The sequence below is a fragment of the Ursus maritimus genome, unplaced genomic scaffold, assembly GCF_017311325.1.
Source record: "Ursus maritimus isolate PB19 unplaced genomic scaffold, ASM1731132v1 scaffold_17, whole genome shotgun sequence".
NCBI classification, from domain to species: domain Eukaryota; kingdom Metazoa; phylum Chordata; class Mammalia; order Carnivora; family Ursidae; genus Ursus; species Ursus maritimus.
Window position 1 is genome coordinate 38,436,390 of NW_024424119.1, and position 19,037 is coordinate 38,455,426.

Here is a 19,037-nt window from a genome sequence, read left to right on the forward strand (position 1 = left end):
TTTCTGCCAGGCTGCCTCTAGAAGAAAATAAAGGAATAGTGGGGACAGAATATTCTTTATGTAACCTGTGAACTACTAAATAATCGATCTGTCCTCTGTGAAGGTCTCCATGTAGACACACTGCATCAGGTTAACCCCCCCAAAAAAGAACATGGTTGCTTTATCTCCACTCTTGGGGGGATACAAACTTTCTCCTCAAACAGAAAATTACTAAAAATCTTAGACCTTCCATGATTTCTCAAGGGATCTTTAGAGTAAGTCAGCTGCATTTTCAGTCCTTAACCCAATTTTCCTTGGGTGGTAACAATCAGCATGGGTATTTCAAATATTTTGAGAGTAAAGTCTATTTAGTGCAAAAACATCAATCTTCGTTATAGTAAGCTTTTCAAGAGCCAAACGTCTTATCTTAGTAACACCATTTTCTCCCTAACGCCAAACTCCATTACCTTTCTCTCCTCATTCTACCGCTTGCAAAGGGAGTCTACAAACACACACGCATGGGCTCAATCGGCGATTCTAACTCACTGTGTAAGTGGTACCCATAACGTGTCTCTTTTAGTAGGAAAGGTGAAGAATAGATTTTAGACATGAGCAAGGACAGGTTTAATGCCAGGTCAATGTGACTCAACTATGGATGACTGGATGCCACCACGGAGACTCTACCTCTGCAAGTCTGGGCTGGGGCCCAGCAATCAGCCTGTTCAACCAGGAGCCCTCGTGATTCACATGCTGGTGGTCCTCGGGCCCCACGTGGAGAGACACGACAGAGTGAGGCCCCTCGTGGTGCAGATGAAGAAACCATCACAACGGTTAAGTGGACTGCCCAAAGTACATGGCAGATTGGAAGTCAGAATACAGTTCAGGCCTTTGCAACCACACTACATCACATTTCTTGCTTAGCATTCCAAACTTTTTTTTTTGGTTACTGCTCCATAAGCAGCAGCTGCAAAAACATTCATAACTTACATTTATGTGACACTTCCTATAAAAAGAGCTTTCACAGTCACTATCATAGATGATCTTCACAAATACATATTATCCGTATTTGCCAGATGAGGGAATTGAAATTCAGAGAGTTTAAGATTCTTACTTGAAATTTTTATATTATATATATATCTGGGGCAAAGTAGTAAGATTTAATGAGTCTTGATCTAGTAAGCCCTCAAATGTTGACCACTATTGTCATTTTTTTTTTTTTAAGAAACAAAACCACAAATATTGACTCAGGAAAAGTTAAAATTGGTAGAAAAACTTAATTAAAAATAAAATTAACAGCTAAACTGTAATAACACTTATTACTAATTAGCCCCCTCCGAAATCAAGTATTTTTTATAAAATTTAGCTACCAAGTAAGGCCAAGGAAAAGTCAATGTGGGAGGAAAAATGAAAACTCACAATGGTAGAATTTTGTTAAAATATGGTATGTTCAAAAAAACTGATATATGAAGTCATTTTATAATCTATACAAAAACATGATTCTCTTAAAAATTTCAGATTTTTAAATCTGAAAAAATGTAGCAAACTAGAGATGCTTTAATTGTGCTATATATTACATTGTTGAAGTACTTAAAATAGATTAATATATACTCCAGAAAACATATTCTCAACAAAAATATTACTCCGATTCAAATATCTATACTTATAAAGACAGTACGAAAATGTCTTTGAGGTCTACACAAAACAATGGGTCCAAGTATTCCATAACCTCAGTAAGTTACAGAGTAATAAAGCTACCTACAACACTATTATTAAAGTTGTAAGTCTGACTGCTGAGGGACAACACACGGGACACGTATTACACTGCAAGAGTTAGATGACTTACTATATAATGTATTATAGACAGATCAACGTATAAATGAGTGCATTTTCTAATTCTGTTTCTGATTTCTTCTGCTCCTGCTTCTAATGTCTTTTAAATTTACGCAAGGCATTAGCCTTAAAAGTGACAGAACCCAATCAGATTGAACTACAATGTTAAAGAAATTCCATTATAGAATTATAGTGGTCTTGTTATCCTAGACTTACTACTCACAGTTCGTTTCCACACCATTCTCTTGCATTTTAAATAAAATGTTGTTATGTACTGGTACTTGGAAATATGCTAGAGTACGTGCATGGTACCCTGGAAATAATTTATTTTTATGAAAACGTCTTCACTTGCCCCCCACCTCCAAGCAAGACATTAGAATTTGCCAAATTAAACAAAGCTAGAGCCTCTCATCTCTGCAACTTCTGTGTATTTGATCGCTATATATGTACTTTGTAGAATGTCCAAATACAGACTCCTGTTTTTGTTCTGAAACTCACTAATTCCAGCTCCTGTAGCGTGGCTTTTCCTTTGGGGCAGGGGCAACATACAAAGGAGCGCTCCAGGGCACCACGTGCGCAGCAAGGTTAGCAAAGCAAATCCCTGCGGCGTAACACGGTGAATCGCTTGCTGGCTGCAGCAAAAGCTCGTCAACTTTTCACTTCATCAGTTTCCTGGGCAGGTCCTGTAAGGCTGGGCTCCTAAGTGTATCTTCCCTCTCCTAAAAGAAAGGAAAATAACTCGAACAGATGAATTCATGCCAGCCGCATGAAGTGCAGAAATACCCATTTAGAATGAACTCATGGAAAACCCTGCTTAAAATGCAGTGTTCGTTGTGTCCGCAAAGGTCTGCTTGGGCAGGATAAATAGCTGAAGCCATGAATTTCCAGTCTCCCGATGCCAGATTCAATCCCACTTCTTCAAAAAGACCCTGTTAGTGCTGTGTCACCCTATTAGAACTTCTTATTTGCTTTGGATCATCACAAAAACTCCTCTATTGGCGGAGGAGACCTGCCAGGGTTTAAGTAAAGCCATGACCACACTCAGTCTAGACACTATCATCTGCACTAAAATACATGAATAAAAAGTAGCTTCTCAGCGGCAGAAGGCTGTAATTTAGACCTTAAAGGAAAAAATATCAAAGGTACAAACACAAGAAAAAAAATCCTTTGTTTATATGGAAAAACAAACTTGGTTAAAATACTTTTTTTTCAAAGAGCATGACGAAGACTATGTAAAAGGAGAGAATAATTCAGTTTCGCCCTGGATGTATGTGGTATACGGTATGTTCATAAGCCTACGTAACCTCTGAGACACAGACAGAAGATTCTATAAGTCAGATATGTCCCTTTATTTCTAGACAACTCAAAATAAAAATCAGAAATAATAAATACGAAAAACCCTTCATGTACTTAAATCAATGTCAGGATGATATGGAAACTCGTAAGACAGAAAAATCTATGCAGAGAGAGTTGATTGCCAGCTAAAATGCTTCCGTTCCCATCCACCCCTGTGTGTACTGGGGTTTCCAGATAAAATGTATCATGCCCAGTTCCATCTGACTTTCAGATAAACAATGAGTACTTTTGTTAGCATGTCCCATAAACATTATTTTTATTTGCTAAATCTGGCAATTCCCATGCACGTATGTGTGTTTACTGTTAAGTGGAGGTGTCGATATTTCCTGGCAATAATCTTTCGGGTCCTGAAACATACATGTCACTACAGAGCCCTTCTTACTGCCCACAGGATGCTGATTTGCACAGATAGAAATTCATCCCTTTCCTGACAGGTCAGTAGCTAGTCAAACTCATTTACTTTACAATGTCATGTGAAACTGCTAACTACGGTCAATTATTTAAAAAAAAAAAAAAAAAAGAATGTATTACACCAGTATAAAAACGTAGGCAAGAAGATGATACACACAATATTGTCTTAAAATTATGCAAGCTTTCCTTCCCGCCCCCAGATTTGCAAGAATAACAGGAGTTACTGTGATATCTAAGTGACATATTAATTGCAATATAAGGAGGTGACTGAATATTTAGCTCAATTCAGAGTACCAAGAGTATCTTATTGAAATTATTTCTTTGCTGGGGTTCACGTGGTAATCCACACATCATCTAAGATGTAATTCCTAATCACCATCATGAAGTCTTTCCTGACACTGCCCAATTGGAAGGCAGCATTCCCATAGCACCCTGCATATTTTATTTACCACACTATTTTGCACTTATTTAAATTTTCTATCCTGATCTACTAAAACGAGAGCTCCTTGAGAACAGGGCCCATATTTTCACTCATCTTTGCATCCCGACTCCTTCACAGAGGGCCTATTAGACATTTAATACATGTTTGTTGACAAAACAAACTATTATTAACAAACTCACACTGGAACTTAGCCTAAAAAAAATGTCCTTGACAGGCAGGATGCAGAACTGCCTCATTATAACTACCTTATAACAAATGCTCCTTTGAATGAGGCTCACTAATAAATTACATTGAATTTCAAGCTATACAGGTGTGTTTCCATTGTTACTAGGGAGCCTGTAAAATTCTATCCAGAATAAAAGACCTATTTCACTTATTTATTCAACACATACCTCGAGTTTGCTAGGTGCCGGAATGTCCATAATGGTACTCCAAGGAGACCAATGAAGTAGCAATGAGAGATTAGGAGTTAAGTATCTTTTTATCCTTTTCTTTGCGGGTGAACAGTGATGAGGCCCCAACTAAAGTGCTCCTAGGTGGTCACACTGTAAAGCTGGGATTGAATAGGAAACAGCAGTAAGGTGTCATGACCCTATCCTCTGGCTATTCTTCCATTTATGCCAAACATGGTCCTTCACTGTAGGTCAAAAGCAAACAGAATGGTACCCTAAATGGTGGTTGGGCTGCCAGCTGTGCCCTAAGGACAGCACGTCCATTTGAAGGAACCGAGGACCCTTTTTTAAGATTTATTTGAGAGAGACAGCGCACGAGCAGAGCAGTGGAGGGGAGGTATGGGGTGGAGGGGACAAGGGGAGGGGAGGGAAGGGGCAGAGGGAGAGAGAGTCTTTTTTTTTTTTTTTTAATGATTTTTTATCATATTATGTTAGTCACCATACAGTACATCCCCGGTTTCCGATGTAAGGCTTGATGATTCATTAGTTGTGTATAACACCCAGTGCACCATGCAATACGTGCCCTCCTTACTACCCATCACCGGTCTATCCCATTCCCCCACCCCCCTCCCCTCTGAGGCCCTCAGTTTGTTTCTCATAGTCCATAGTCTCTCATGTTTCATTCCCCCTTCTGATTACCCCCCCTTTCTTTATCCCTTTCTTCCCCTACTGATCATCCTAGTTCTTATGTTCCATAGATGAGAGAAATCATATGATAGTTGTCTTTCTCTGCTTGACTTATTTCACTTAGCATTAGAGGGAGAGAGAGTCGTAAGCAGACTCTGAGCTGAGCGCGGAGCCCAACACAGGGCTCAGTCTCACCACACTAAGATCACATCCTGAGCTGAAACCAAGAGTTGGATGCTTAACCGACTGTGCCACCCAGGAGCCCCCTGATGACCCTTTCTAACAGGCACTGGCAGAGTGGCCTGTTCCGTTTCAAAATTCGTTTTATTTTTTTTTCAAAATGCATTTTAAAGGTTAATGCCATTTAATCTTCAGAGAGTGAGCAGGTCAAAACCGCCATTACTGATGATGCCAACAGGACTTTCAGTACACAGAGCCCAGGCTCAAGAAGTCAGATGCAGTACAGACGGATCTCTGGAAAAGCAAGGGCCAGCCCGAATTAAAGGTACAGACTGTTGGGGCGCCTGGCTGGCTCAGTCGTTAAGCGTCTGCCTTCGGCTCAGGGGGTGATCCCAGGGTGCTGGGATCGAGCCCCACATCAGGCTCCTATGCTGGGAGCCTGCCTCTTCCTCTCCCACTCCCCCTGCTTGTGTTCCCTCTCTCGCTGGCTGTCTCTCTCTGTGTCAAATGGATAAATAAAATCTTTAAAAAAAAAAAAAAAGGTACAGACTGTTATTGGAGCCCACACCTGCTAAAACGCAGTAGGACTCTTAGACCATGTCCTAAAAAGGAAGCACCATCTCGACCACCAAATCCACTGTCGCACGTCTGCTGGTCTGTGGGTGTGGCAGAAGGAGAGAAAGGGGCAGGGCGCACATGCCCCCAAGAGCTTAGAGCAATGAGGATATTTGCTACCACTGAGTGTTTTCTATTAGCCGGACCCTGCCTACCTTTGCTTCACGTGAGCCAGCTCATCGAGTGCTCCTAATCACTTGAGAAAGGTCCTACGATCCTTCTTCTATTGATTCTGAAACTGAGGCTCAAAGAGATTAAATCATCCGCTCATGGTTAGGAAACCAGTAAGAGAGGAGTCGGAACTCGAATTCTGAACGCTGGCCTACCTTATTCCAAACCCAAGCTCTCAAGCCCTCAGCAACAGTGATTCCCAGGGGCCATCACGCACGGTTCAAGGAATCCCAGCATCTTTTAGGACCTTTAACGACAAGGACAAATGTCTGTGCAGCACTCCCATGGGGACGGACCGGAGCCCCAGGAATACAAAGTCTGAATCAGACCTAAAATAAGAAAGAGCTTCATGTTCTGCTCCATCCACACCTCAAAAGAAACTCTGTTAGGTTAATGTGGTATTTTTGGTTTTTTGTTTCTGTTTAAAAGTTTCTTCTGAGTAAAAATATTTGAATGGAGTTGGGCAACAAAAGGGTATAAAGAACTGGTATTTGAAAGTTGTTTTCACTTTTGACCAGGGCCGAGGATTTGGGGTCTGGGCAGCACTGTGGGGCTTCTGTAGGGTGTCTCTCCCGACCACACCCACAGTGCCAAGCCAGCCTCGTGGCTGGCCAGACAATCGGGGCTCTCATGAATATTCTCTTAGGTTCCACCTCAAAGAGGTCTTAATAGGGATGCCACAGGGACCTTAGGAGACTTGGGGTGGCTCTGGTTCCTCTGCAGAGAAACAGGATGTGTAGCTGGTCACCAGTGGCCAGGGACTAAGAGCCTCTTGTATCCACTCCTTTCCTCTAGCAACGGGATGAACTGGGAAGCCTTCTCTTCCCGGCACAGAGCTCTCTATGGGAGAGGAAAGCAAAACAAGTCATTTGAGATTATCCTCTATAAATGTGCCACTCCCTTTAATGGGGAATAGATATCTAAAGCTAATTATTAAAGAAGGTGACATGGAGAAAGAGCATAATCCCTTGCTATTATTCCATTCCTATGTCTGTGTTTTCTACTAGAGAATTCTACATGGTTGATTCACGATAGTTATGTCCTTATCATTTTATTGACAGAGTAATAAGGAGAACTGTAATCTTGGAAATCAAATTAGCCAACTTCCTCCTACAGATGAAAGAACAAAGAAATTAATGCACAGAGAAAGTAACTTGCCCAGAATCACCCAGATGGTTAATGGCAGAATCAGGATAGATCCCAGAGTCATCTACCTTGATGAATATTAACAGAAAACACACACACACACACACACACACACACACACACACACACACAGCCACACCCCATGGGTAAAACAAACTTGATAAAAAACTAAGATAAATGAGAAATTAATACAACTCCTGTTATTAAGAAAGCTGACAGGATGCTAATATGTGTAAAAAATACATACTGTGTAAGTAATTCAGTTTCCAAGGACTTTTGTCCAAGTGTCATGACAAAGATTACCAGTGGTTATAATGAGGCCAAATTCAAGGTGACCCTTTCTGTGGGTGCCAGGTACCTTTACAGCCACAATGTTTACTCTTGTCCTGGCTGGCTAGCCCCATAAATACATGCTGACATCCACAAGGAAGAAAATGATGGAAATTGTGGATGGGGCTGAACAACATGGAGACATATGCAGTAAGAACAGAACCTTTCTGGAAGTCAACAAACCTGGATCTTGGCTTGGGCCACCAGAGAACTCAGATCTAAATTTCTCAATTAGCTTGGGAGCTGCAGTCTCTCTCTTTATAAAAGGAGGCAGTTGGATGGTGTAATTTTTTGGGTACTATTTGTAATTAATTTACAAGGACTCTTTCAGCTCTAAAATTCTAAATCTGGAAAGATCCTTGTTTTAAAACAAAACAGAAACAAAAAACAAAAGTTCTTCTTCACCATCTATATAATGGATCAAATCCAGTGTTGAAATCTCCATTTAAAAGGCCAAAATAAAATGTGGAAAGAATATAAACAAACAAACAAAAAGCAGAACCTAGAAGCAGAGTGACCACACATCCTACATTGACCAGACTTGGCTTACACCTGTTGCTCCTGTGTCCCAAACAATTAGTGCCTGTGTTCACTACCAAAAGCATCTCAGTTTGGATGATAAATCATATGGTAACCCCTACAAGGAATTGGTGTTATCTTGGGGAACCCCTAACCACCTGTGATCACCTACAGACGGAAGCCTAAATGCCTTGGTATGTTATGAAGGCTTTGACTCTCTAGTCAAAACTCTCCAGCACGCCCACCATATGTAATCACACCTGACTACTTCAGTTCCCCAAAGGGGAGGAGCAACGTTCCTGCTACTGCTTAGCCTCTCTGCCCCCATCCTATAGAATGGCAAGCTCCATACTGTCTTCTATGGGAGGCCTCCCTTCCCTCCACCTGGGACCACGTCCATACCTCTACTAGCACGTGGCCCCAGCTGCTTCCATAGCTCTTTATCTTCTCTACTACAACCCAAGCTCTGGAAAGATGGAGTTTACCTTCTTCGTCTTTTTATCCCTTAGCACGTAATTAGCACTCAACACGTTTGTTGAATTAAATTGAGAAGTACAAAAAGATTTGCTAACAGGATACTGGCTAAATTATCTTTCATCAGAGCGAACAAAAAACAATGGGTTCAACTCCGCTCGTCACCACCACTATTATTACCACCAGTAACAGTTTCTTGTATGGCATGTGGACAGCTAGTGCCCTGTGATGGTAGGTCATGGTCTACGACCACCTGACAGCCCAATTCCACTTCTGCCATTTACAAAATGGGTGATCCTAAACAAGTTCCTTGCCCCATCTTAACTCAGTTCCCTTCAGTATAAAACAGGGGAAGTACAACTTTCCTTGGTGTAAGATGATAAATGGTACATGCAGAGTATACCCGGCACGGGGTACACAGGTGATAAGTAGTAATTTGGCTTCAGTGGTGATCATTTCCAGCCAGAGCAGATCAAACTACAAAAAACCATGACTCCTTTTTGCTCCCCAAAGAGATAAGCCCCACCTGGATTTATTTTGCTTTATGTCCCTTACTTTCTCCCGGGACTAAGATGCCAAGACCTCCACACAGTAAATATTATTCTCCTTCCAAATCCTGGTTCTGTGCTTTTCTAATTATCCCCAACACAAGGGTCAACACGAGGAATACATCAAGAAAGGCAAGGACTTACAACTCAAGACAGACTGTGGTCAAATAAGGAAGAACTTCTCGACCGCCACTCTGATTCAGCTACGGAACACACTCAAAAGGAATTCCTGGAAAAAGTCAAGTAGGGAGAATTCAAGCCTGGGGAAGGATTACATGACTTCTTGCTGGGACCGTGAACCCTCAAGTGAACCACACCTTGAGCAAAACACTCCCTCCATCAGAAGCAGCCGGTTCCTGGTGCTCCAACACCAAGCAGGAGAAAGGGACTAACAAAACGACCACCATGAGCTGCTTTAGCAGAAGGAAAAGAAGGAAAGGAATGTTCCCTTCAAGATTTCCTCATCACAGGAAACAAGGCACCAGGCAGCTAGGCAGGAGCAATGGCAACGGATGGGATCACAATGTTTCAATTAAGTAGCACAGAGCTGTTGGAACTTTATAACAAAATACAGCCTGTGCCGTAGTTGTTTTTCTTATAGAGAGGCAGGACTGCACAGAGGTTAAAAACAAAACAAAACAAAACAACACCCCACATAGGCTCTGGAACCAGAGTGCCTGAAATGTATTCTAGCCTCTGTCCTTAACTAGCTGTGTGACCCTGGGCATGTTACCCATTCTCTCCATACCTCAGGTTTCACCTTTGCAAAGTGAAGACAATGGTACCTATGCTCTGTAGGGCTGTTTTTTGTTTGTTTGTTTGTTTTCTTTTGTGTGTGTGTGTGTGTGTGTGTGTGTGTGTTTTCCAAATACTAATTTCTCAGGTAGAGTAGGGCTGGGCACATGATTAATGGTACATAAGTATTTGACAAATAAAAACATTAAGATTCAGTACTCAAAAGTAGCTTATATACAACCTTGTGCTGAAAAATTGCTACTGGTATTACCATGATACATCTCAAAGATGTTTGACTTGACCAGCACATATTTTGTCGATCATGAGAACTGAACAGGTCTGAAACCCCGAGGTCATTCTGACGTGGTAAAATGGAAACTGAAGGTTTCTAACAAAATTAATTAAACCTTAATCCCCCTCCCCAATAAATGAAAGCAAAATAAACATATTATTGAGTCGCTTCCCAAGCCGTCGCATTTGACTGGAGGGCACCTAACGTGATAGGAGTGTAGCTAGGTCTGGCTTCTGCCACACAGCTGAATACCATGGCACCAGCCTAGTGAGTTCACCGTGGCTCTCCCCGGTCCTCGGTTTTGAGGCTCAATGACTCGGTTTTGCACCACGTTCACTCATGCAACAGTTACTTAATAATCACCTACTTTGTGTCAGATACGATGACCAGTAATGTGGACAAAATGGACAACACGTCATCACAATCCCTGCCGGCCGTCACAAAGCTGACAAACTGGCAGAAAAGGCAGATGTTTAAAAACTGACTGTGAACCCACAAAACCTGATGGTCAATAAGCGAATTTACAGTGAGAAGAGCTTCAAGCAGACTAGATTTCTTTCTGTAAGACCAAGCCAGTCCGCCACGCAATCATTATGACTACACAGGATTCGAGCAGAGGAACACACTGTATGAATGGTATCAGGCATCACCTTGACAGACATCCGACTGATGAGGATGGGAAATTCCCTAGTCTAAGCTTTCCAACCACCCAACCCCTCACCCCACCCATTCTCCCACTCTGGCTGCTTTTTTCAAAAAGGCTACAGTCCATTTAATTTCTCCTTCCCATATTACAATCACATACACGTCTTGCTTCAGCAAATTTCTTCACCTATCACCCTGATGAGAGTTTTCCATATTCTAAAATTCCATCACATCCCTATAGAAACAATGTTATTTATTCCAGAGATAGTCACACATATTCAATCTTTACAGAGGCTACTAGTTTAAACCTCAGAGGGCAACATTATTTGTGTTATTTTCATGCGTAGGGTTGGCATGGTGAGGCGGGAGGGGCACTTAGGGGCAGATCGAGACTGTTGCCCCCTAAACCCTCAAAATAATTCTCATTTAGCCTGTAAAACAATCCAATGAGGCACAAAAGTTAATTTTATATGAATCATTAAAGCTTACTACACACCAGAAGGTGCTAGGCATTATAAAAAGGGTAAAATTAAAACAAGAACTTGGCGGGTGCCTAGTCCAAGTTCAGCAGACAGTGTTTACTGGTGTTTCTATGAACTATAAGCAGCACTTGAGATAATAATAGAAAAAGTACACCCATATGAAAAGTTTCAACCAACATTCAGAACATCAGTAAATAAATATTTCAGTCAATGCAGAAAAAGTAAAGTATCTCCGTTATTTATGTATGAAATTAAATAACATATCATGGTAAACTAAGGCAGGGCTTCTGTCGAGTCAGCAATTTCAAGGCTTTGTTTTTATTCTTAGAGGCATACCAGAGGGTCACAAGCAGGATACTCAGGTATGTTCTCCTGGAGGCATTCACCCTAACCAAAGTGGAGGAGACTGATGTGCCAACCAGAACGTCAGCTTAGTCAGCCATAATCAGGGTTCTCTCTCCAGCGGCTCAGATTAATAGAAGTCCCAGAGTTTCTGAGGAGCCACCAATCCAGGTTACATTCATTCAACACTGCTCTACAAATTGATACGACAAGCATTAGAGGAAGTGTCCACTGAATTCCCATGGGAAAAGATGAAATGCTAAAGATTTTTAAAAATATTTTTAAATCGTGAGCAAACATTAGTCTGAATGTAGCCTACTATGGAAAAAATGTAATTCAATGGGATAATTATTTAAACAAATTCTCACTGGGTGAACTTTTATTTTATTTTTAAAAGATTTATTATTTGAGAGAAAGAGAAAGTGAGCATGGGGGCGGTGGGGGGGAGGGCAGAGAGGGAGAGAGAGTCCCAAGCAGACACCACACTAAGCATGCAGCCCAACATGGGGCTCGATCTAACGACCCTGAAATGATGACCCAAGCTGAAACAAAGAATCAGATGCTTAACCTATCGCACCACCCAGGTGCCCCTCACTGGGCGAACTTCTAAAACAGGTACTCTGAGCTCAAAAAGAAATGTTCTGTGCTCGTCCTCTTCTTGGGTGCCTGGCCAGGAGTCAGCACAGGGTCTGGAACGTATTAGGTGCTCAGAACTATTTTCTGAGTACACAAATGAATAAATATATCCCCTGATCCTTACCATGAGTTTACATCTAAGAAAAACAACAGCAAAAGGCAAAAGTTATCTAAGTGTATAGAAAATAAAATCTTGCTCTTCACCTTGAAATGTGAATTTCCACCACTGAAAACAGAAAATTCATGAAAACGTAAGTTTCCATAAAGATGGTCATAGAATGCTATTTTGTGCAGCAAATCCATACAGAACCTTTGCGTGTTTACCTCCCTGTATGTAGTTACAACTACAAATTGGGAAAGATAACTTATTTTGAAAAAGTCTCATAAAAATAACTATATATGAGAGCATATTCATAGTATATAGAAGCACTTACCATCTGAAAATCTGTAATAAAGAGACCACAAGGCAAACGTAATACAATTGGGGCCGTAAGGAAACCTTTTGACAGCTGGTAATTTCAATATTTGATACCGAAACTCATTAATGACCTCTTTCACATCATATCATTTATAGCACATCACTGAGACATTTCCCTAAAACCAATTCTGCAATTATAGAAAGACCTGTATGTTGACTTCATCCCAGACATTTATTATAAAGTGCCTCAGCCCCTTTGTAATTCCTGTATGTTCATTTGTCTACCATAAATTAATATGGTTTTATATTAAGACACTGGTAATCCATTAAGTAAGTTAACAGCCAAGACAAAACTTACCAAGCACAATGACCACAGTCTTCAGAAGACTCATCATGGTATCCCGATTCCGCCGGGGTCCAGAACTATGCCGAGACATTCTCATAGTCCTCTGGCGAACATAGCCAAAGATATGAGCATAGAGAACCACCATGACAACAAAGGTCACCAAGTTGAAAATGGCCCAGAAGACTAAGTAAGAGTCACTATAGAGGGGCGCCATGTTGGAACAATTTTCGATATCACAGATGCAGTTCCAGCCCACACTGGGTATAGCGCCCATGACAATGGCCATCGTCCAGATGACCACAATCACCACCACCACCCGCCGGTTGCTCATCCGTGTGTGAAGTTGCATGCGGAAAACCGTAATGTGCCTCTCGATTGCAATAGCCAGTAGGTTGGCCACAGATGCTGTCAGGCTGGTGTCAATGAGGCCCTGGCGGAGGAGCCACGTGCTGACCGTCAGTCTCCGAGTGTTGGGTCCTGTGTTGAACATTAGGTAGAAATACGCCAACCCAGCAAAGAAGTCTGCAGCAGCCAGATTAGCCATTAAGTAATAAATAGGAAAATGGAAGCGGCGGTTGACATAGATTGCTACCATGACGAGGAGGTTGGCCAACATGATGAAGATACAGACAGTGATTCCAAGTCCCATCACCAGCTTGCTGACCGTGTTCCATTCGGTGGCAAGATACTTTCCGCTCCGGTTATAAAAGAAGGCAATGGACTCATTGTAGAAGCACTGTGGTTCATTCATGGCTGTGAACTAAAAGAGAAAGGAAGAAAGATGAAAAAGAAAGAAGAAACCACAGATCCAAATTTAAAGATGTATAGTATGGTAAATGTGGCCAAACACACACACACACACACACACACACACACACACACACACAAAAGCAAAGAATCTGAAAATCTGATCCTGCATAACATTCTATTATTATGCTGAAACCCCAGGGCTTTTCAGTGCCTTACTGTCCTCAAGATTAAAGACGGTTGGAGTTAAATAAATGACAAGGTCTGTACTTGGTGGTTGCAGGTCATTGAAGTCTACTAGAAAAGCCACACGGCCCAGAAATCTTGCTTAAAATACATGAGACTGTCAGGGAATTGCAATTGGAATATTTACCATCGTGAAACCTATTTTGACCTGTTATTTAGGGCATCTGTAAACACAGTTGGTTTTTACATAGGGTATTATTGCTCCATTATTCTGTGTTTCTGTTCTCACATAGTATGTTCGATCTGTGACAAACACTTTGTAATGCAAGTCCCCACAAGGACCATCAGAACCAGCATTTCAAAGAGGTCACTATGCATCAAAGCTACTTTGCCCAAAGCCAACATTTGCTGTTCGACATTCCTGTGGTCAGCACTGTCTACCCCCATGACTCCTTGTCCCCAGAATAGCATTTGTCGACCAATCTATGACGTTTGAGAACGTTTTTCTCTTTAGAGGACCTAATATGTTACCTAATGTAACCTCCAAAGAGCAATTGACACTTTGACACCGCTCTACAAAAAGTGAAGTGTACTTCAAGTTTTTCCAAAATGGGAAGTGATAAGGTTTTCTTACATGTTTTCTCATTTTTCAGCATCAATTGGCATACACTCATTTATTAATCATACTCACTTGAATCCAAAAGGGACTGAGCAAGTTTATAACCATATAGTCAATAAAACTATTAAAATAAAATTAGAAGTTAAAAGGTAACAAAGGAAAAACAAGAAAATTACACAACAAATAGAATAAACCATTTTCTTGAAGCCTTGAGTTTTTCTGAGATTCCTAGAATCAGAAATTATTTAAGACAGCTCATGTTCTAACTTTTTCTTTTTATCTTGTATGTTTAGCCAATGACTTAGCAAATATGAGTTTTAACCACTATTTTTGATCTGATGTTCTACTGAATAGCCACAGGTTGTGCATAAATGTTTACCGAAAACTGAACATTCCAAGAGTGTGAAATGCTTATTAAACGGTTAGTCTTCTGACCTGTCCAGACATTTAGTCTCTCCTCATTTAGACTCTAAGGGCTTTTAGATCATGTTTCTATCATTACACTTACCATGTGTATCATTATTTGTCAGCTGTCTGTTTCTTAAGGAGATCATGGCCCAAGAAAAGAGTGAAGACCATGTCTTACACATTTTGGTAATTTATGTACCTTCCAAAAAGTCTCATTCATTGGAGATCTGAGAACCTGGCTTGTCATGTCCCATTCCACCCCAAATCTTGCCAGTCCTCTGGCTATTTCATCTAATTTTCTTGCCTCTTAGTTTCTTGACCTCATCCCTAATGACCTTCTGTTCCATTACAACTCAGCTGCCCACTCCCATGGTCACACCCTGAACTTTGTAACTACTCAGAACTGTCTCCCTTTGGAAATGAATGATACATTTTAATTACTCACCACACTTCCCATTCTTTCAATTTTCTCATCCGATCCTCAATACATCAGTTCTTTGAAGTCATCTATTTCCTTAAACATCCTACCTTTCCCCACTGGGTTACTCTCCCTGTCTTCCCCTTTGTCCTTATACAGCTTAGATTTCATAGTATCTATTTCAATCTCTTTATTGCTAACACTGAAACACATTCTCTCCTTGAAGATTCTGAGGTCAGATCCTTCAGAATTCAATTTTTTTCCCTGGTTTTAAGAAGAGTTACACAGTGGATAATCCTTAGATGATGTAATAGCCCCATCAAAATTTGGAGCCTCATTCCATAATCACACACATTATTTTCTATAGCAAAATATATTAATATACACATTATACCTGTTAAATAAAAATTATAAATAGCCTCACATAAATTCATTCTGAGCAGGTTTTGCCACTAAGTGAATTATGAAAAAATCTTCAGTTGTCAGACCTTGAATTTTGTAACTTCAGATAAGGAAGAAGAGACCTGCCTCCTTTAGTCTACTTGCCGCACTGTACTTCCATGACAGTCTCGGAATAACACCAGTCTTGGCTGAATGCAATTGGTTGCCACTTCCACACCTACACCAAGGCTTCTGAGAAATGTTCAAGAAAGTCAACATATCTGGCAGATTGATTCTGACCTAAATTCTTGATGTCTAATCTCAATGGAGACTTCAGGAGCACAATGGGTCTGATTTTCCCCTGTCATTCTCCATCTTCTCCACACTGGCTAATTTAAGCTAACCTACTGTTCTCTTTTGACAAAAGACAAAATCACCAATTCAAGAATCCATCCTTTCTTCCTCTTTTGTTACAATGGAAGGGGCGTACCTTTTGCCACCTATTGTTGTGAACTTCTATTTCAAGAACCTTGTTCTAGAAATAGTTTCCTTTCTCCTCCTTGTATCTTCAACTCCCCCTCACTCCTCCTCCTCTCCCTCTCCCCTCCCTTGAATCTTTCCTATCTATGTTCAAGAAAGTTTATTCTCTGCAATCTTTAAAAAAAAAAAAAGTTCCTCATGATCTCATTTCACCTTGCAGCTTTGATAATTTTTCTCCTTCATAGCCAATTGCTTTTTCTGTCGCTAATATTTCTATGAACTATAATAGGGCACTTCTGCCCCAATTCCTTCATCAAATCCATTCCCTTAAATTGTTTAGTCCCATATAACTCCCCAAAGTAACACCAATCTTGTCTTCAGAGCATTAGATATGTGACTGAGAAGCCCCTTTCAGAAAATTCTCTTTCTTTGGCTTTCATGACATCATACTCTCCCGGCTTTTGATTCTTCTCTATGGCTGATCCTTCTCAGTCATTTCTTTTCTTTTTTTTTTTTTAAAGATTTTATTTATTTATTTGACAGAGAGAGACAGCCAGCGAGAGAGGGAACACAAGCAGGGGGAGTGGGAGAGGAAGAAGCAGGCTCCCACCAGAGCAGATGAGCCTGATGTGGGGCTCGATCCCATAACGCCGGGATCACGCCCTGAGCCGAAGGCAGACGTTTAACCGCTGTGCCACCCAGGCGCCCCTGATCCTTCTCAGTCATTTCTGAGGGGTCCCCATGCTTTCTACACAATATTGATATTTCTACACTACTTATATACTCAGCCAACACGTTTTCACTGAGTTTTCTAATATGTCCTCCCAAGATTTAAATGATCTCATATACCTCCAATACTCCCATATCTATGTATTTAACCCATACTTTTTTCCTAAGCTCTAGGCAAATATCAAATTGCCTGCTAGTATCTAGAATTAACTACACCTTAAGGTACTCGGTACTCAGTCTCTGTGCTCAAAACCAAACTCAAACTCATAACCTTACTCATGATCCCCAACTTGCTCCTCCCATCTTCTCTGTTCCAGAGGCTAGAGAGGCTAGAGAACGACTCTCTCTCCAGTGGCCTCAGGGCTAAACTTGGAAATGCCTTCTTCTCCCCTCATCCTCATCCCTTAATAACCAAATGCTGAATATTCTCCTTGCTAAGCGTCTACTCAACCTATCTACTTCATTCCATCTTCATGGAATTATCACTACTACAGTGGTAGCAATACTATTGCTTTATTACTACAGTAATTTCCTAAGCATTATTACTATATGATTATTATTACCACCACCAGCATTACTACTACCGTGGTTTCCTAAGTGTTCTTTCTACCCAGTGCCAATCTCCTTTCTAGTGATCTTTCTAAAAGACACAGTTGACCAAGCTATTTAAATGCTTCAATGGCTTATAAGTGCACTTAAGATAAAAACCTAAACTCTTCAACCACCTTATCACTGCTCACCTGCCCTCCAGCCTCAACTCAAACTAGTAGTGACTTCCAACTCTCTGCTTCAGCTCTGGGTAATGTGTTGTGCTCTCCCTCATGTCTGCTTCTCGGAACAGTGGTTTTCTCTATCAAGATCACTCAGAGGGTTTCTTAAACACGGACTGCTGGCCACAGCCTGAAAATTCCTGGTTCAGCAGNNGTAAAGTAGGGCTCCGGGTGACACTGATGCTGCTGGTCCAGGGACCACATTTTGGTTCCCATTGGCCTAGAACAATCGTCCCCTAATTTTCACCTGGCTCCCTGGCTCTCATTCTTCATGCAGTTGAAAGGTTCTTTCTAGTCAGTTTCCCTAGCTATTCCCAAGTCTAGGCAAGGTATTCTCTACTACAATTCCCTGCATTTATCCCACAACAACACTTAGCACACTGCATAATAATTGCTCAATTAACACTTTCTCATACTAGGCCATAAACCTCATGGGAGCAGAATTTCTAACTTTCTTGTTCACTGTCGTATAGTGTCCAACTGTTAGAATAGATGCTAACCATACATCGGCTGCATTAATTCCAGAAAGGTTTACACTTTATAAGCTTCCTTTCTGCAAAGGACATACAATACACACAAAAAAATATTCTAACAATAAATGCAAAGCCCTCTCTTTCCTTCAGCCCCTATAACCATTTACTTTCTCTGAACAAATACATTTTTCAAATACCCAGCACATAGTATTTCACAGCATTCCAACTTCCAAACACCAACTGCTAACAAAGTCAAGAGATGGGACGTGCGCTTCTTCGCTCTTCCCCACTTAGGAAAACTAAACGGGTAAGGACGAAAACATAAGAAAGTGCAATTGTCTTTTGAAGCCACAATATACTAAGCAGAAGAAAACTGACAGCTATTCTCTGGTGGTATCCCGTATGTCTCATCAGCAAGCGGCAGGTGTCCAAGGCCTCCACCATCTCTCATCTCTCAAAAATTTGAATAGTCAACACCATACTACATTTAATGACATAATTTACATGACTGTTTGAACCCCAGTTTTATCACCTGTGAAATAGGAAAGTTCAGCTAAATTATTATTATCTATATCAAGAGAATTCTGGGTAAGAACTTTATATTTCATAAAAATGGCCAGCTAAATATTAAGATAGCACAACACAGACCTGGAATGAAAATAGTAAGGGTAGAATATACCTGAGAAAAAGTCAGAGGAATGTCAGCTAGACTGAGTGTAACAGGACTGAACTGAAAGAGGAATGAAATCTCCTCTCTCTTCACCTGCAAAAAGCAGGTGGCCTAGAGTATAAGTGAAGGAGACCCCGACACAGCCGCCACAGGGTATGGCGACAGGCTTTCTCACTTCTT

General features: G+C 41.0%; 1 protein-coding gene across 1 annotated transcript in view; it reads right to left on the reverse strand.

The window, feature by feature from the left end:
* LPAR1 (lysophosphatidic acid receptor 1) overlaps nt 1-19,037 on the reverse strand; it is a 340,256-nt gene that overhangs the window by 38,883 nt on the left and 282,336 nt on the right. The window contains 1 exon segment of the mRNA XM_040631701.1: nt 12,989-13,736. Within this exon segment, the coding sequence (XP_040487635.1) occupies nt 12,989-13,736 (748 nt within the window).